The sequence below is a fragment of the Ursus maritimus genome, unplaced genomic scaffold, assembly GCF_017311325.1.
Source record: "Ursus maritimus isolate PB19 unplaced genomic scaffold, ASM1731132v1 scaffold_7, whole genome shotgun sequence".
Taxonomy (NCBI): domain Eukaryota; kingdom Metazoa; phylum Chordata; class Mammalia; order Carnivora; family Ursidae; genus Ursus; species Ursus maritimus.
In genome coordinates, this window is record NW_024426885.1 from 27,241,189 (window position 1) to 27,258,986 (window position 17,798).

The 17,798-nt window shown below is 58.1% G+C and overlaps 3 protein-coding genes and 1 long non-coding RNA gene across 8 annotated transcripts in view; 2 read left to right on the top strand and 2 right to left on the bottom strand.

Moving 5' to 3' along the window:
* The window catches only part of LZTS2 (leucine zipper tumor suppressor 2), a 10,080-nt gene extending 1,815 nt beyond the window's left edge, over positions 1–8,265 (bottom strand). The window contains 5 exon segments of the mRNA XM_040624217.1: positions 290–336; positions 339–546; positions 1,104–1,766; positions 2,387–2,836; positions 8,171–8,265. Of these exon segments, the coding sequence (XP_040480151.1) occupies positions 290–336; positions 339–546; positions 1,104–1,766; positions 2,387–2,794 (1,326 nt within the window). The 5' untranslated portion in view covers positions 2,795–2,836; positions 8,171–8,265.
* LOC103678228 lies at positions 5,560–12,339 on the top strand. 3 transcript variants are annotated; one of them, XR_005833204.1, is made up of 4 exons: positions 5,560–5,685; positions 7,438–7,487; positions 8,453–8,533; positions 11,894–12,339. It is a non-coding gene; the product is annotated as an uncharacterized LOC103678228 (long non-coding RNA). The 3 variants fall into 3 exon arrangements; XR_005833203.1 differs by lacking the exon at positions 5,560–5,685 and having other exon boundaries at positions 6,914–7,487; XR_005833202.1 differs by lacking the exons at positions 5,560–5,685; positions 7,438–7,487 and having other exon boundaries at positions 8,292–8,533.
* On the bottom strand, positions 10,813–15,937 carry TWNK (twinkle mtDNA helicase). Of its 3 annotated transcripts, XM_008707775.2 has the most exons (6): positions 15,813–15,937; positions 14,067–14,193; positions 13,639–13,879; positions 13,378–13,485; positions 12,927–13,068; positions 10,813–12,013 (listed from the first exon to the last, which is right to left on the bottom strand). In XM_008707775.2, the coding sequence occupies exons 3-6, from the start codon at positions 13,758–13,760 to the stop codon at positions 11,693–11,695; spliced, it is 693 nt and encodes a 230-aa protein (XP_008705997.1). In that variant the 5' UTR covers positions 13,761–13,879; positions 14,067–14,193; positions 15,813–15,937; the 3' UTR covers positions 10,813–11,692. The 3 variants fall into 3 exon arrangements, with proteins under 3 accessions (XP_008705997.1, XP_008705875.1, XP_008705941.1); XM_008707653.2 differs by lacking the exon at positions 15,813–15,937 and having other exon boundaries at positions 14,067–15,798; XM_008707719.2 differs by lacking the exon at positions 15,813–15,937 and having other exon boundaries at positions 13,639–13,902; positions 14,067–14,457.
* A 52-nt stretch (positions 15,938–15,989) lies between these two features.
* On the top strand, positions 15,990–17,223 carry MRPL43 (mitochondrial ribosomal protein L43). Its single transcript, XM_008707311.2, has 3 exons — positions 15,990–16,175; positions 16,265–16,371; positions 16,487–17,223. Exons 1-3 carry the CDS (start codon positions 16,045–16,047, stop codon positions 16,726–16,728), a joined length of 480 nt encoding a protein of 159 aa, XP_008705533.1. The 5' UTR covers positions 15,990–16,044; the 3' UTR covers positions 16,729–17,223.
* The last annotated feature ends 575 nt before the right edge of the window (positions 17,224–17,798 follow it).

Sequence of the window (17,798 nt, forward strand, 5' to 3'; positions counted from 1 at the left end):
TAGAAAGTTCCGGGCGCGTAGCAGGCTCTATCGTCTTATTCTTATTGGTCGGGAGGCAGTGGATGAAATGCCACTGGCTACTGTGAGCACTCGACCCGACCAATGAGACCTAAAATGGTGGCACAAGGAGACACCCCCCAGGGAGGTCAGAGGGGGATCTTCATCTCCCGGAGGTGAGGATGGGGAGGACCTCCGGGAGTAGCAGGCTGAGAGGGGGGTATGGCTGGAACCCGGGGCCCAGGGCTCGTCCCGGTAGGCCCCGCTCCCCGGCCCTCCCGGCCCGGCCCACCTCCCACTTGGTCTCCTCGAGCCGCGGCCCGAGCTCCCGCTGCTCCGCTCGAAGGTGGCGCAGCGCCGCTCCAGCTGCTCCCGCTCCTGCAGCAGCTGCGCGAAGTCGTCCTGCAGCTGCCGCTTCTCCTGCTGCAGCTGGAGCACCTGCAGCTGGAGCAGCTGTTGGGCCCGCGGCGCCCGCTGGGCCTGCGCGGGGCCGTCGTCCCGCAGCGCCTCGCGCTCCCGTGGCCAGTGCCGCTGCCGCTCCTCGTACGCCTGGGGACGGAAGGCAGACCTGGGTCCTGGGGGCTCCCCCAGCCTCCGGCCTCCCCACCCCTGCCCACCGCTCCCAGGTCACCGACTGCTGCTCTGGAGGCCTATGGCTGCGCTCGGGGACAGGAGACTCCATTCAACCATGAGAATAATTATGACAACTCTAGTCACGACCACTTCTAGGATTCTAGAAACAACGTCCATAATAGCAAACACTTCTGCAGGAATTCCTAGGTGCCAGGCGTCATTCTAAGCCCTCCACAGCCTTTGCTTTACTTAATCCTCATAATAACCGTAGAAGGCCAGAAATCTCCCCATCTACAGCTGAGGAAAGCGAGGCTCAGCACCGGGAAGGGTCTTGCTCAAGCCTGACAGGCAGGAAATGGCGGTGCCGGCTTGGACTCCTCACCACTCCGGAGGTTAAGCCTGACAGCTGGGCCGGGGACTGCCCAACACCTCGCCTGCCCCCCTGCCCCCCAGCACACACAGAAATGCTCCTTGGCCTCCCAGCTCCTGTGGACATCCTGCCGCACCACCCCCATTATCGCTGCTGACCACACCTGGCACATGGTCACCTCACTCTCGTCCAGACTGTCCCGCAGCTGCTGCAGCTCTGCCTCACGGTCGTGGAGCTTTCCTTCCAGGACACAGTGCAGCAGGGCCTCATCCGAAGGGGGCGGAGGGGGCGGGGGCGGGGGCGGGGAGCGCTCCCCACAGGAGCTGCTGTCAGGGGAGGCCCGGGCACCACTGCCCAAGAGCCCCCCAGCCACACGGCCTCCCAGGGAGCCTGTGCTCTTGCTGGAGGAAGATCGGCCACTGTCCGAGTGGGAGGGCCCAGTAGGGGCCCCTCGGGCTGGCGCGGGCAGTGCCCCCCGCCCAGGGCCATGGGAGGGCAGGTGCCCGCCTGGGGAGTGGGTGGCTGGCTCTGCACCCCCGGTGCTGTAGGTGGGCAGGCTGGACAGTGAGTTTCGCCCGGAGTCAGACAGTGTCCCCGACGGGCAGCCGCTGGCCCAGCCACTCAGGGCCAGGGGTTTGTCGGCAGCCGAGGAGGAGGAGGAAGAGGAGGACGAGGCAGGGCCCCCAAACAGCTGTGTTAGGCTGCCCTGGCTCCCAGACAGTCCGGCGGCCCGAGGACCCAGGAAGCTAGGTAGGGATGGTGCCCCTCGAGGTTTGGGCAGCACTGGCTTGAAGGCTGTTGGGCGGATCAGGATTTTCTCCATGTTCTGAAATGAGGTGCCATGTGACACTGGGGATGAGCTGCCCAGTCTTTCGAAGCCCTTATCATACTCCCTGCCCTCCCATCTGGGGTCCCCAATCCCCCACACATTCATAAGAATTCCACCGTCTGAGGGTCCCCTGATATCCTTTACACCAAGCCATTTAGAAGGTTCGCCTCTAATCATTACAACAGCCACACGAGCAAAATAGTATCACTGTGCCCATATTACAGATGAGGAAATGGAGGCTCAGCAAAGTTAAAGGCCTCGTTCAGAATCAGACGTGTAGCAGTTGCACAGTTACGAGAGACTGAGCAGCTCACACTTATTAAGCACATGCCGTGCGACAGGCACTAGGCTAGACACTGACGTACATTATGTGATGGAATGCTCCCGACCATCACAGGAGAGCTGACCTGGTGCCTCCACAGACACAGAACCTCTGGCTCAGAAAGCTTAAGTGACTTCCCTGAGGTCATGCAGCTAGACTGAGGCAGAGCTGGGATTAGAACCCGGGGAGGTGAATCCGCAGCCCACATTCTCTCCTCTAAATCGGCTCCCAAATTCCAGCTTTTTCGGGGGGCTCCTGATTCCACCCGGGCCCCAAAGGAAGGGCTGGTCCTCACCTTCTCCAGCTTTCCAGAGACAGGGATGAGCTTGGGTGGGGGGCCACGGAGATGGGCATTACGTGCCCGCTGTTCTCGGGCATCCTCGATGTCACTGCTCGGGCTGGGCGGTGACTCTGTCCGAAAGTCCTCGTTGATGTAGGTGAAGCTGGTGCCAGGGACGGCCTTCCTCGGGGGCACAGCCGGGCACAGCGGCTCCTGTGCCTCATAGCCACCCCGTAGCAGGCCATCCTGCTGTCGGAAGAAGGTGGGCCCAGGGGGGCCGTGGTGGCGGGGAGGCGCCGGCCCCCCAGGGCAGGGCCGGCCGGAGATGAGGCTGCTCACGCTGCCCATGGCTGGAGCTTGCGGGGCAGTGGTGGCCTCAGGAGCGGGCTCCAGTGGCACTGGCAGAGTCTGCACAATGGCCATGGCGACAGAGGCTCAGGCCTGGCCAAGGGCCTCCAGGGGAACCTGTGAGCAGGGCAGTGGTGTCAGAGTCCCTTCACCTTGAGGCCCCTTCCTATACAAGTCCCTGAGTCCCTCTCCTGACCCCTTGCCCCACATCAAACAGCCTCCTGACATCAGTACAAGCCCCGATCCCCCAAGGCTCCTCCTCCAGCACTGGCGTGAACCTCGGATCTTCCTGGGATCCAGGTCACCGCCCAACTCTGGTCTGAACAGGGCTAAGGGCTGACCCTACCAAGCAAGGATGAGGAGGGGAGGGAGGCTTGGTGGTTGTGCAGGGCCCCAGCCCAAGCCTGCATCCCTCACAGAGGCTGGGACTCAAGCTCATCAGGCAGCTCTCTGCCGGCTCCCAGCACAGGTTCCTGGTCCCCTGGGACCAGGTGGCCTCATTAGAGGGCACTTGGGGCAGAGGCAACCTCAGGGACAGAGTCAGCAACTCAGATGGTAATTAGGGAATAAAGAGCCAAGGCCGGGCAGTGCCCAGCCTCCCCCAGCTGGGCCTCAGTTTCTCCCAGACGGAGAGGCGGCGAGGGTAGAGCTGGCCAAACAAGAAACCCAGAGCGCTGAGGTAGCCCACAGGAGCGCTCTGGGGTCTCCTGCTTTCTAGAGGTGGATGCAGGCTCGTGCTTGCTTCCATGACAACTCCTAGCCTCACCACACCCAATCGGTCTGGCCGAAAGGAGCCGACACAGGCCTGCCGCCAAGCTCGGCTTCTGTGAAACCATCCGGCTGTAGACATTCCCCAGAGTAGCCCCGAGGGGATGCGGGTGGAAGCCCCACCATCACCTCTGGCAGCTGCTCTCAGATCTCCCTTCCCTGGACCCAGCGAGGAGGGCTCCACCTCCCCAGGCTCCGCTCCTTCCTGGAAGGGGACAGCCAGTCCCCGCCCGGAACTCCCTCCCCAGTCCTAAGGCCGAAGACCAGGGCGCAGGCATGTGCTGAAGTCATCACGCAGAGTGGGGGCCAAGAAGTGGACAGAGAATGGCGCAGGGACAGGAGTTTGCACTGATCTGTGTGCGGAGACTACGCACAGGCGCGTGGAAATGAGTACTCACTACGTGTTACATGAAAATGTGTGAACACACCATGAACGAGTGCGTGCGAGGATATGTAGGTTTGAATAGCTGCGTCGGGACATTCCTATCATTCGCATGTGTGGATTAACACATCATAAGAGTACACGCGTGTGTTCACTGGGGTCCCTCAGAAAGTACGTAAAAGTCATAACTGCATATGTGATAAGTGAATTCGTGGTGCATGAGTGCAACTATCTGCGAGTGTCTCTGGGTAGATGTCCCTTCAGGTACACACGAGTTATATGTAACCCCCCCGGATCTTGCACGAGCATACGAACAGGAACGTGAGTGTGCACAAGTGTGTACAGAGGAGTGTGTGTGGACAGAGCATGTGTGAGAGCATGGGTGGGAGCCTGGGGGACAAGCAGGGCCAACTGGGTGAGCAGGAGCCTGGTTCTTGTCACTCCCAGGAGTGTCGGGAAAGGAGAGACACATTATCTGACTCCTGTGCCTGGTCTGTCCCCCTTCTTTCTTGCTTGTATTCCACTAGGCCCGCCCTCCACCTCCCCACTCAAGTCAAAGGACCCTAAGAACCAGGAAGGTATCCAGACCGAGGGTGGAGGAGCTAGGGGTGGGAACCTGGGGGAGAGCAGAGCCCACCCACCAAGTGCCAGCCCTGGGCTAAGCAGATGGCACACCCCATCTCCTGCCCTCTCCCACTCCAGGGCACGGAGAAAGCTGTGGGGAAGGGGCTTCTTAGGGGGCCAGGGAGCCTGGCACCTCTGTCTGCATTTGCCCACTTCAGTGAGCACTAAGAAAGTGAGAAGGGGAGGAGACAGACGGACTCCGAGAAAGACAGGGACCCAAAAGACAAGAGACAAAGACTCAGAGAGGCCCAGGGTCAGCAGACAAGAAGACAGGCTGACCCAGTGAATCCCATGGAGCCAGGGGCCCCTAAACCCAGAAGAGATATAAAAACTGGGCCCCCAGGGCCAGACACCCAGGGAGCCAGAGCCAGGCCTCTGGAAAGCCAGGCCCAGCCAGCCGGGCTCCAAGAGCGGGAGCCCGAGAGAGAAGGAGGGGCAAGTGGAGGCTCCATTTTGAGAAATGCGTTGTGGCTGTGGGAAAGGGAACCCCTGGCTCTCCCCAGCACTCCCCGAGTAATCACTCCGGCCCAGCACACACACACCCCCCCCTTCGTGGGCTGGGGGCCGCGGAGCGCTGGGCTCAGCCAGGGCCCCGGGCAGGTCTGGCTAAGCTGAACTCCCACAGACCTGTTTTGGGGGCTGAAGAGTTGGGGAAAGTCTCCCCCCACCAAACTCCAAAGACCAGTCAGGCGGGATCAAGTCTGGGATCACGAGTTCCCATTCCGCGACAGGAAGCTGGAGCCCCCAACCCACCCTCCAGAGCGCCCCCCCCACCTTTCCCCGCTTCCATTAAGTGGGGGCGGCTGGGGGTTGCCGCCTCCCTACCGGTCCTCCGCCGCGCAGAAGTTGGGGGCGCCCCCAGGTCACCTCCCGGCCCCGGCCCCCCCTCACCTCCGCCGCGCCGCTCCATGCTCGGCCCCGGGCCGCCCCCAGCGCTCCACAGGCGCGCCGCCCGGCTCCAGCCCGCGCGCGGCCGCTCGGAGCCGCCCGGCCCGGCCCCGCCTTCGCGGCGCCCCCGGCCCGACCGGCCCCCGTCCGGCCCGAGTGGGCGGCGCAGCGCGGGGGAGGGGTCCGAGGGGCGTCCCCGCCCCGGGCGCGGACACGCGCAGGCACTCCGCGTCACGCGAGGCCGGCCGGGCGCACGCGGGGGCCGCGCCGCGGGACTCAGGATCCACTCCCCCCCGCCCCGAAGGTCGGTCGGCTCGGGACTCGGCGGCGGCGGCGGGTCACCCTCTACCCCTACCCGGGCCCCGGGGCCAGCGGCAGCTGGTCATTGTTCGAGCACAAAGGGCCAGGCGCCAGGGCGGCCGCCCTTCCCCCTCCGCTCCTCCAGTCGAAGCCTGCCCCGCAAGACACACTCTCCGGCTTTGGAGTCCAGAGCGGGGCGCCGAGGGTCAGCTACCCCCTCACCCTCCCCGGCTGTCGTGCCCTGCTCCCCAGGAAAGGTCCGGGACCCAGGCTCGGGCCGTGCCTGCCCGCCCTCCCCCCGACCCAGCGGTTGATGGAGGCATATTCGGACTTGCGGAAGTGGCGCCACCTGGCGACATATTCGGAGAATACACCGTCACCCCCTCAACCTTGGGGGCCCGTACCCGGTTCCCCAGCTCCGTACCCTCTCGACCCCGCGAGCCCAGGCCTGCCCCGGGCGCGGCTGTCTGCTCCCCTGCCTTCCTTCAGAATCATTTGTTCAGGGAGAGTTCATTGCTGGGTTAGAGGCAGCCCCTGCCGCCCCCCGCCCCCCCACCCCCCCGCCAACAATCACTGGGGTGAGGCGGTCCAAACCTACAGTCCGAACCTACACCAGCCTCACAGCTGACAACACTCCTCTGTCTTCTCAGGGTCACAGATATTCTCACCCTCTCGCAAACAACACAATCTTCTTAACACCCACACGACCTTTCCCACACTCAGTCCCACGCAGCCACAATCACACAGTCTCATCCATCACGTGGTTCCACGTTCCTTCTTTCCATAATCTTTCAGGCCAACGCACACACAGACATACTGGGTGTCACACACCTTGTTGTGCACAGTCTTTCACATAGACTCAGAGTCCTTCCTACCGAGTAACAATCTTAAATGGGCTTCGTCTCCTAAGCATCTTTCACACATTGGTGGTCTCATTCAGTCAGATAACTTACACATACACGTGGTTTTCACAAACATTCTACCACACAGACTTTCCCCCAGGGGTCTCTGTGCCCCAGTCAGGTCAGCTGATGCCCATACCCCTGGGCAAGGACCGCCTCCCACCCCCTACTTGCATCCCCACCCCCAAGGCCAAGGCCTGCCAGAGCTCCTCTGCCCCAGGAAGGAGCATCCCCCCCTTCCAGGCCACAGCCCTGGCCGGCTCTCAGCTCTATTTTTAGCTCTATGGAAAGGGTTGTTTTTCTTTCTTTTTCCCTGGAAAGGGAGACATAGCCCAGCCACCCTCAGGCTCACCCCAGACCCTGATCCTCACAAGAACAGACTGAGCCCCCCCTCCCTATAGAGACCCCCTCCTCTGGCCTTGCCCTGATTCCAGCCTCTTGGGGCACCAGGAGCCTCCTCCCCTTTCTGGCAGCCAGCCCAGAAGCTCAGGCAGCAGCTGGGCTCAGCATGTGTGTAGGGGTGGAGGGTGGGGCAGAGAGGGAGGCAGAGGGCCGCTGCCCACTCCCCCATTCCCTGGGAGGGAAGGGAGATAGGCCTTCTAGGGAAGGGAGATAGACCCACTCCCGTATTGAGGGGACATTTACCCTCATGCATTCTCTGGGAATGGAGGGCTTCCACTCTTGCACGAGTGGGCTTTCTGCTCCCACAGTGAGGGGAGGAGCTCCCAGTTCTGCAAGGAGGGGTGGTGGTAGGAAGGGGACCCACCGGCGCTCAGGCTCCCCAGACTGGAGGTATGGGGCGGGGGCTGCAGTACACGGCCATCAAAAATAGCGCCCTCCTCCGATACCTCCAGGGATGAAGATACCATGAACGTGTTCGCCTGAAGGAAGGAGAGGAGCCCAGGTAACTCCACCGAGCCCGACAGTCTTCGGTCCTGCGCTACCCGGACTCCAGGGGGCGTTGTGCTCCCATTTCTGGCGGAAGGCTTAACATTTCTGGAGGCGGAGAAGGGAACACAGCCCGACTGGAGACCTGGCTGACTTGCCCAGGACTGGGGAGGCAGGTCCTTGCCCTGATGCGGGGGTGGGGGAGCACAGCCCACTTGTCTGCGAAGCGATCACGTGCTCGGCGCCTGTTTACGTCTTAGTCTTCACCTGTGGGCGGCCAGGAAGCAGGAACCTCCGGAGGTGTCCCACCCGGCCCGCCCCCGTCGGCGGTCACCGGGCAGCCCTTTTCTCCCACTCCGTCAAGTACGCGACAGCAGAGCACCCTGTCCGCTGGGGGTCCGTGTGGGCCCCTGTTCCAGGGACTGCAAGGGTAGCCCACTGGGCGCGTCCTTTCCTGAGTGCACGTGTGTTCCTGTGTCCCAAGTGCGTGGGTCTGTGTGCGCGCGTGTGTGGATCCGTCGGTGTGAGTTTCCGTGTCGGTTCCCAGTTCAGGCTCCTTGCCTGCACCCCCACCCCCACCCCATAGTGGGACCCCCTCCTCACTCCAAAGCCCGGCTTCCCCAGACCGGGAAAGTTCGCTCCGGAGCCGGGATGTGCGGGAGGCTGGAGTTCCGACACCTCCACTGGCCCCCCACTCACCCAGCGCCACCTGCGCCGCTGCTCCAGCTCCCGCCCAGCTCCTGCTCCAGCGCGAGCACCTCCTCGCCGCAGATCTGCCGGCTCCCAGCCAGCTCCGGGCTCCGGACTCCGGGCGCCCGCCTGGCCCGGCCTGGTGGAGCGGGGCGGGGCGGCTGAGGCCGCGCCCCCGACCCAGGGAGGGGAGTGGTCTGCCCAGCACCCCCTCAACAGCCGACCCGGTACCCAGCCCAGCGGTAGCTCGACGGTGGCCTGAGGCTGCCCCTTTGGCCTCCGATTTCACAGCTTTCTGGATTTGGTTTTCGACCTGGGGAAGGGACGAGCTGCACGTGACCGAGAACTAAACTACCTGGCCGCCCTAACCAGGTTGGTGATAGGGCTTTACTGCCACCTGCCCTGCCCTGTAGGGAGCCAAATCGGGTCCACTCTCGGCTCATTCCCCAGGAACAAGGAAAACCTCTAGGAAGCAGACAAAGACTGCTCGGGTTTCACCAAAACAGACCCCGCCCCACCCTCCGGTCGGTCGGAACTGCCCTTGCAGAACCGCACCTCCCCTCCCCGCGGGAGTAGGTGTTTGCCCAGGTGAGCCTATTTGCCAGTTCTGGCCCCCCACAGAGCATAGCCAGGCTTCCCTTCGACTCATAAAGTTCCACCCACAGGCAAAAACAGGAAGTTGCTCTGTATAGGGGGAGGCACCTAGGGTTCCCTCGGTGGCCCCCAAGGCAGCCTGTGGGAAGGCGCAGACTGTGTATCTACAGGTATCTGGGCCATACTTGCAGCCTGAGTACTTGCGCAGCAGGAGTCCAGTGAATTTAGTCTCTTCTCAAACCCACCTGTAGTAAAGAATCTACTGGAGGACAAAAGCTGCCCCTTCACAGACAAATATGACACTAAATCCGAGGACAGGGCTGCAGATTCAGCTGGACCCTGCTTGGCCAGGCCCTCCCTGAACTCTCAGGGAGATTCTTTTTTTTTTTTTTTTTAAAGATTTAATTTATTTATTTGACAGAGAGAGAGACAGCCAGCGAGAGAGGGAACACAAGCAGGGGGAGTGGGAGAGGAAGAAGCAGGCTCATAGCGGAAGAGCCTGATGTGGGGCTTGATCCCGGAACGCCGGGATCACGCCCTGAGCTGAAGGCAGGCGCTTAACCGCTGTGCCACCCAGGCGCCCCTCAGGGAGATTCTTAATACCCAATTGGATATAGGCCAAGACCAGGTAATTTGCCTCAATCCACCCTGGTTTGGTACAGGGACAGTGGCTCCCAGCGACCTTACACAGCACCCGGGGATCCCCCACTGCTTTCTAGGCTCCAGGGACTCCTGAACATACTTTGGGCTAATCTTATGTGAGGAGTTTAAGACAGGTGTGCAATGGAATGCGTTTGTATAGGGGGTGGGGCTGGGGGAGCATTAACTTCCCCTCCCATGGAGTCTGCTAGGAGGGTAGGGCAAGACAGGCAAGTGCGTCTCTATTCCTCTATCCCCAATTCAGAGAGACCTCAAAGGTCCCCTAACGGAAATCCCTAAAGGATTGCCTGAGAGAGAACACACCAGGCGTTCCCAGGAGACCAGCATCCTTAGCGGTAGGAATGACCTGGTGGTGTACATCTGGAAGGCATGGTTGGTGTTCAGTGTTACAGACCCTGGATGAGGCGTAGACCAGCCGGCGGCTGGGAATGATTACTGCGGGATTAGGAGGCCTGGCTCCAGCCAGTCTGGGAGAGACCCCCAAGAAGGGAGGCCCTGGAGGGGCTACCCCCTCCCTCCCTCCCCCGTAGGTTCTTCCCCAGAGAACAGCTTTGTTCCAGGGTCTGTTTCAGGAGATAGTTGTAGCCACAGTTCTCACACACAACAGACCAGAGACCCCATAGCCTTCCACAGGGCCCCAGAAGCAGCCCCCTTAGGTGGACTGGGAGAACTTGATAAGACTTCAAGGGAGCAGGAAACTTCTGCCCACCCTTACAAGGGCCCCAACCCCTCAGAACATCTTGCATTCTGACCGTTCTTGCATGCAAATCTAAAGGGAAAATGGGACTTTAGGATATCAGAGGAAGTGAGATGGGAAAGTGCCCTCATTTAGGACTATTTCTGACAAGGTCTCTAACTTTGCTATTTCCTTCAGTACTTGTTAAAAATGAGGAATCCTATACCTTTCCTCAGACCTCCAGAATTAGAAACGTCTGTGTGTTTACTGGGGAAGAGAGTAAGCCCTAGGTTCTGCATTTTTAAAGAATCCCAGGAGTTCTGACACATGAACATAAGAGAAACACTGAGTGTAAAAGGACGAGGGAAATGGATGGGGAGACAGATAAGAAGACACTGAGCATGAGTCCACATTGAGAGGTAGGTGAGTGGCTCCTATCACTTAGGAACAGCTGGTCAGGCAGGGCCTAGGCATGTGGCCCAGTGACCCACACCTCTGCCAGGGATCACATGGAGATCCTCAGGGAAGACAGGGATAAAGAGGCACCATCCTGTCATCCCTAAGCCAAGAAGAGGCATAAAGGGATGTGTAGGTCAAGGCCCTTTAATGCCCCTGCTTCCTTGGGAGTGCACAGCTCAAAGACTCCCAATTCAAATCAAGAGGAAAATCCAGTTATAGACTGGGGAGACACCTGGTGGACAAATAAGAAAAAACACAGAAACAAAGGCAATGGAAAATTTTTTTCAGTAAAACTAGAAAAGGCTCTACAAAAAGTCATGACTGTGTCCACTCCAGTGGTCTGAGGCAGCATAACACGGAACCAGTGTCCAGGTGGCAGGCACTCTGGGCTCACAGCTTTCTTCTCTGGCCAGCTTCCACCGTTGGGGCCCTGATATTACAGGGCCAAGCACCAAGGATCCAATGGCAGCGAGTGCCACCTCATGGCAGGGTCTAGAGTGGGGAGCAGAGGAGTCTGATACTCACGGTGTCACCCTGTGGCTCCAGAAACCTAGGCTGGAGTTTTGGCAAGAAGTCCTCTGTTCCCTTCCAGGTTCAGGGGCCTGAACCTAGTGCTTTGAACTCCATTTGCTCATTCCCACCTCAGGGCTTCTGTGTCTCATTTTCCCTCTGCTTGGAATCCTCTTTCACCAGATGTTCACATGGCTCAATCCTAGTTCTTTAGGCCACATCTCCAGTGTCCTCTGCTTGGAGATACCTGTCCAGACCTTAAACTAACCTGTAAGCATTACTGCATTGCTGTTTTTTCTTCATAGTATATCTGTCTAAAATTATGTTTTGTGTTTGTTCATTTTTCTTGTCTCCCTTACCAGACTGCAGGTTCTCGGGAAGCAGGGACCTCATCTCTAGTCAGTGCTCTATTCCTGGGACTTAGAACAAAGCCTGGCACACAGGAGGTTCTCAAATATTTGCTAAATTGAATTCTTTCAGTATAGAATTCTGCCCTAGGTTAGGCCCCTCTGACTGAGGAGGGTCCCTAACTTAGGACCACAGGACAGAGGTAGCCTTAGCGGAGGGCTAAGAAAGTCTATGTCCCAGCTTGTCCTGTCAGGCTCGTTTCAGGGTCCAGATCTGCACTGCCTTCACCTTGAGGGCTTGGAGGGGTTTGGCTGGTAGGGGTGGTGGGCCTGACCCAAGCAAGTCTCAGAGTTCTGGGGCACAGCCCCCTTTTTGCCAGAAGAGGGCTTTTTGGTCACCAGCCCATTGTCATCCTTGACCTTCTTGAGCCGAGCCTTGCTCTTTGGTGGTATGGAGAACGTAAGAGAGCTCTTGTTGAATTCCAGTGGGAAGACACCTACGTCTCCATCAAAGCGGTTCTTGGACACCTGCAGATACCGTTTCCCTGGACCAGTTACCAGCTTCCTGTCCTGTAGAATCAGAACGTTGTCCGCTTCCTGGCTTGCCTGGGGGATGGGGGCAGAAGGAGGAAGGAACAGTGAGAAGACATATGAGAAGGAGAAAGGAAGGCTGAATGTCCAGGGAAGAATGGCAAATCTCCCTGAACTATTGATCATGATGATGGGGCCACTTGCGTACTTTCAGTTCCTTGACTACCTCACTGCCCTGGATTCTGTACATGCTGTTCCCTCTGCCTGTGACACTTCTCCTCCACAGCTCACCACCCTACTCAACCCCAGCTTCTTATCATTCATTCAGGACTCGGTCTGAATGTCACACTTCATCAGAGACCATTCTTGATCCTCATAAATAAAGAACAACTATCTTTGCACTTCTGTGTCCCTCTCTTGCCTAGCTCCATGTTTGTCCCATTGTGGCACAGTTTGTGCTCCTTACCCTGGATTCCCTGTGCCCAGCCCAGGCCTAGCATGTAACAGGTGCTCAGCATATCCCCGGAAGCTCCAGGATCGGGCTGGTCCTGCTGCCCAGAAGGCCCTCCCATTTATTCAACTATTTAACACTTACTGTCTGCCAGAACTCAACCCAACCTCTGTCGACGCCTCCTTTCCCCAACGGGCAAGGAAGTCTCCCTAGATGTCCCAGGCTGACTCAGATGTCTTGTTGCTCCCCAAATACCTGTGTTGCCTATCGTAGCTCTTATCATACTGAGTTACAATCACCGTCTATTTTCCCCACTGGATGATGTGAGCTCATGGGGGTAAGGGGGGCAAAGGACCAACTATTATCAGCCTTTATATTCCTAGCACATGTGTTCCTCATGTCATGGCCCCAGAGGCAGCTGTCTCCTGCCTCTTCCAGGTGGACAGTCAAGATGATTTAAGGCTGAATGAGGGCCATTCGTGGTCACACTTGTCCCCTCTACTCTCCAAAGCTTGGGCTCCTCTAAAGGCCACTTACTTTGGCTGAACCAAAAATCGATGCTGTCTGTAGTTCCTTATCATCATCCTCCTTCCGGGGATGAATGACCAGTGTCACATGGCAGCTATTGTCTGTTGCAAACTTTCGAAAGGCCCCAACGATGTAGTCTTGAGCCGCAATCCTGCCCCAATCCCAATAAAGACATTATCAGACACAAACAGAGGGACAAGAACATACGCATACTCTTGATTCATTCACATCTCCCCACAAACCACCCCACCCCACTCTACCCAAGGACTCACACTTAGATCCCTATCCATACTTCCCAGTGCCACAACCCACACCTCTATGAAGACAGAAATACACATGGGGTGGTGTGTACAAACACACATGTCAGAAAACAGGAGAGTACAGTGTGTGTGCCTAGGGGGCAACTGCCTGAGAAGACATGTGTGTTCAAGTGGGTTCCAGTGAGACAAGAGGATGTCACCTGTCTGTGGATAGCTGCTCATGCCCCATCATGAACTGCAGATTGTCGATGACCACATGACAAATGTCATAGACGTATACTGCATGTTGCATTGTGTCTATTACAGTCCTGGGAAGAGGAGGAGGCAATGAATTCAAGAGTCAATTACAAGCAGGCTCTCTAAACCATCCCAGCAGAAAAGCCAGCATTCCTGAAAATTCTGTTGGGGATCTGTCCTCCTGCCCTCCCATTCTTTGAAAACCCTAAGCCTCGGAATCTTACCTGATGCTCTGTTGCCCATGGAAAGTCATGAAATAGAGAGGCAGGTCCTCAAAGCGGTCGGCCCACTCGTCGTATTTGTCCAATTGCTCTTCTAGCCTCCCCACAGCGAACTGTGTCAGCATGACTCGGGCTAGTCTCACGTTGCTGATCTCAAAGCTACCCCAGAGTGTGTTTACCCCCTGGGTACACAAATCCAGGGCATACTCACTGATGAACGTTGTCTTTCCACTGCCTGTTGGCCCTGCAGGGGGGTTGAACACAGACCTGGGTGAAGGAGGAAAGTTCTACCCTTAAAACCAAGACCTGGAGCAAGGGCTTCAAAGTTGGGAGAAACCTCCTCTTTAACATTTACCATGGCCCAAACCCACATGCTTTTGTCACCTGATCCTTTGCCTCTTACCCCAAGTAGTGATTTCCCAAGGGCTCACCTGTGAAGACTGTCAGCTCGCCCTTCCGATGTCCCTTCAAGAGACGATTGAGGTCTGGGAAGCGGTTCCAGCGGATGCCAGCTGCCTGCTCCACATTTGACAGTTCTCCTAGCACCTCCTCCCGAAGCTGCCGGAAAGACACGATAGACTTGTGCCAGGCGGGCAGGGCAGTACGCAGAATACGAGAAAGATTTAAGCCTCGGTTCAGGGCCTCCAGGGGACGGGGCTGCTGGTCCCCAGGCCGCACCAAGGAGCATCGCTTGGGATTCAGTTTTCGGGCAAACAACTTGGCAGCTTCCCAGGACCGAAGGTCATCTCCCAGCCAGAGCACAATACGTCGAAACTGTTCGAGGTAAGGGAGCAAGGCAGGGGGTAAGCAGGCCGTTCCTCGGGGTAGGGCAAGGGTGGGCAGTCCTGTGGATTGGTTCAAGGCCAGGCTGTCCAGCTCTCGACTGGTCAGTACCACTTCAACATCTCGCCGACTGATCAGTGGTAATCCAAACAGATTGTGGTAGACACCAGGCCGGGGAATGGTGGTTTCCTTATAGTGCACTTCATCTCCCTGGCCTTCAGCACTCAGTAGCTTCAGACCTCGTAATCCCAAACCTCCAGGGGAGAGCCAAGGGAAGACAAGGCTGCGAGCAGGCCGCAAATACCGCACAATGAAACGCCTGAGTGTGTCATCTGTCACTTTGGTAAGGCCAAACATCACACGAGCCAGCTGGGCCTCCTCTGGTTCAGGAAGCTCCCAGAGAGGTATGGCTCGGTCCCAGATCCTTCGGACTTCCTCACTGTCCTCAGCTTCCGGGGCCTCACCAAGCAGGACCCCCTCTCTGGCCCCTTCCCCTCTCCCCTCCACACTGGCCTGGAAGTCTTCCCAGCTCCCCTCTGCTAGGCTGGTCATGCAGAGAAAGCGACCTGTGGTCTTGTCAATGAAAAGGCTGAAGGAAGCAGGAGCACCAGTCTGGTCCTTGAGCTGCAAGGCCTTCACAAAGGGGCTTGGTGCCCGCAGGCAGCTGTGGCCATCCTGGAAGGGGATCCCATGTGCCCGCAAATACTGGCGGATTTCGGTTGCAGTTACAGGCAACACTGGTACCTCCAAGGCTGGGAGAGCCTCCTTCCTGTACCGTCTGCGAGGAGGGCCTGGAACCAAGCTTCTGGGCAGGCCCCTCCGACCCATCCACTCCTCACGCAGAGGCAGCAGGATACGGAGGGGGTACCCACCTCGAAGGAGAACCCACATTCCTAGTCCAATTGAGGAAGTCACTAATTGAAATGCTTTCCGTTCTTGGTTTGGGTGCCTTCACTAGGTCAGACCCTAGGGATCCTCTGCACAGCACTATACGGAGCCCACTTGCGGTGGCTTTTTTCTTCCAACTGGTCCCTCATAAACATCTCCCTGAATCCTCTTCAGCCCCTGCGCAGCTATTTCACATCTAGGCCCATCTTTCACGTCCGTGTGCCTCTATCTGGCTCTCTACCTCTATGGCCCTTTACAGCCACCGCCTCACCTCTACGACCCTCCACACTGCCCCTCACCAGTGTGCTTTCTCTAGATCATCTCTTCACCCCTCCCGCCCGGCCGGGGAACCTCCTCGTCGTCCCCATCTCTCCCGCCGCCTGCGTCGTTCCTGGCCCCAACGCGCTAGCCCCCAGATGGAGGCCCTTTTCACCGCTCCTTCCCTCAAAGGGGACTCGCCACGACTAGAGCGCCACCGGGCGGCTCCCGCCAGTCCCCGCGCTCACCTCGTCCCCGCGCCCGTGTCCTCCCTTGGCTCTACTGACAGAAGCAGCTCGCGACCCTGACCGAGCGTCACTACCCTCCTCTCGCCCCTCTCGCCCGCAACGTGGGTCACTGGCGCGCCTCTTGCCTTGACCGGGGAAGCAAAACTCCCGGGCGCGGGTGTTCCCGGAACCGGAAGCTTCTACGTTCGCCCCGCCCCGCCAGGCTGGCCCGAGCTACCTGGGCGCTGCAGCCATGACGGCGCGCGGGACTCCGAGCCGCTTCCTGGCCAGTGTCCTCCACAACGGGCTGGGTCGCTACGTGCAGCAGCTGCAGCGTCTCAGCTTTAGCCTCAGCCGCGACGCGCCGTCGTCTCGCGGCGCCAGGTGAGCCGGGCGAAGGGCGCCGGGTGCTCTCCGGGCTGAGGTGGCCCTGGGTCAGAGGTCGCTGTGCTTACTCTTCTCGGCTTCCTCAGGGAGTTCGTGGAACGGGAGGTGGCCGACTTCGCCCGACGGAACCCAGGGGTCGTAATATACGTGAACTCGCGGCCGTGCTGTGTGCCCAGAGTAGTGGCCGAATACCGTGAGTGGGTCTGGACGAGGCTGGAGGGCGGCATGGTGGGCCGGGCTCGCCTTCCTCTGGTCTGACCCCTGATCCATCCATCCGCTTCCTCTCCCCCACCCCCTCCCTCGGCCAGTTAACGGGGCAGTGCGCGAGGAGAGCATCCACTGCAAGTCAGTCGAGGAGATCGCGACGCTGGTGCAGAAGCTGGCGGACCAGTCGGGCTTGGAAGTGATCCGCATCCGCAAGCCCTTCCACACGGACAGCCCTAGCATCCAGGGCCAGTGGCATCCCTTCACCAACAAACCGACAACGTTGGGTGGGCTGCGCCCGCGAGAGGTCCAAGACGCTGCCCTAGCCCCGACGCAAGTGCCATGAAGAGTTGCCCCACCAACTCCAATCCCAGGCTTTGGACTCTTACCCCAGGGGAGGTGGTTCTTCCTCTTTCGGTTCAGGGGAATTCCAAGCCCACACAGGTAGACGGAGCCCACCAAAAGGGAAATTGACGCCAAAGCTTTTGCTTGGGATAAAGAAGAGCTGTCTTTTCGTTGCTCAGGAGGAGGGGCAGTGACTTTGTCAGTCTCCCAATTCTTCCCCATTTGACATCCCTGAAACTTGACTCTTCAAGGATATCACAGGCATTTATTTCTGAAACCCAGATTGATAATGATCTCAAATCCTGGCCAGCAGTTTCAAGATTGGCATCTGAAGAATCCAGTGTCCTAGGCCTGCAGCCATTGAGCTACAGAGCTAGCATCTTATACTCTGCTGTGCAGCTGGCATTAGGATAACCACTTTATATCCGTGTGAATGTTTAGATTAGAAAACTGAGGTGAATAAATTTGCTCAAGGTTACACTTGAGGTCTTCAAAATATGTGTAGATTTTAAATATAACCTCATTTTTCATTATCCTAAAACCAGAAGCGGAATATATAACCCTTCGGTATGGTTAGCATCAAAGGCCATGTGATTAATCTAGTCCTGACTCTTGGAGAGTGATTCTCAGGCCAGATCCCTGGTAACAAGCTTGCCCTGGTCCTAACTATTCCGCAAGACAGGCCCCTCTGCAGAAAGGAAGTCATGGTGTCCCTTGGTGGGGGAGGGGAGGTACCGAAAAGCTTCTTGTGGATGAGCAAGAGAACTGATAAACAGGGAGCATCTTCTAGGCTTAGCTAAAACAAGGGGGAGGAATGGTGAGGAAGAGAGCCAGGAGGTAGAAACCTAGAAACCTTTGTATGAATTCTTGAACAGTTGTAATTTTGTTTGTCATGTCCTTATCACCATGATCAGTGAGTAGTGGGAGCCTTATAAAGGCCTATATACCTGCCCAGGGCAGCCAGATGGAAGCTGAGGATCCCAGCTTTCTCTGCAAATGGTTTTATGGGGAGCAGAGCCAACCCTGCAGCACTGTTTCCGTAGGCTCAGAAGCCTGCCCCCTGGTGATCAG

Excerpts from the sequence above, each read along its gene's own strand:
- TWNK (XM_008707653.2), bottom strand. The coding sequence starts at position 15,309 with ATGTGGGTTCTCCTTCGAGGTGGGTACCCCCTCCGTATCCTGCTGCCT. Across the intron at positions 13,880-14,066 it reads CGAGCTGACAGTCTTCACAG|GGCCAACAGGCAGTGGAAAG; the intron begins GTGAGCCCTTGG and ends ACCCCCCTGCAG. Across the intron at positions 13,069-13,377 it reads GAGCAGCTATCCACAGACAG|GATTGCGGCTCAAGACTACA; the intron begins GTGACATCCTCT and ends GGATTGGGGCAG.
- MRPL43 (XM_008707311.2), top strand. The coding sequence starts at position 16,045 with ATGACGGCGCGCGGGACTCCGAGCCGCTTCCTGGCCAGTGTCCTCCAC. Across the intron at positions 16,176-16,264 it reads CCGTCGTCTCGCGGCGCCAG|GGAGTTCGTGGAACGGGAGG; the intron begins GTGAGCCGGGCG and ends CGGCTTCCTCAG. Across the intron at positions 16,372-16,486 it reads CAGAGTAGTGGCCGAATACC|TTAACGGGGCAGTGCGCGAG; the intron begins GTGAGTGGGTCT and ends TCCCTCGGCCAG.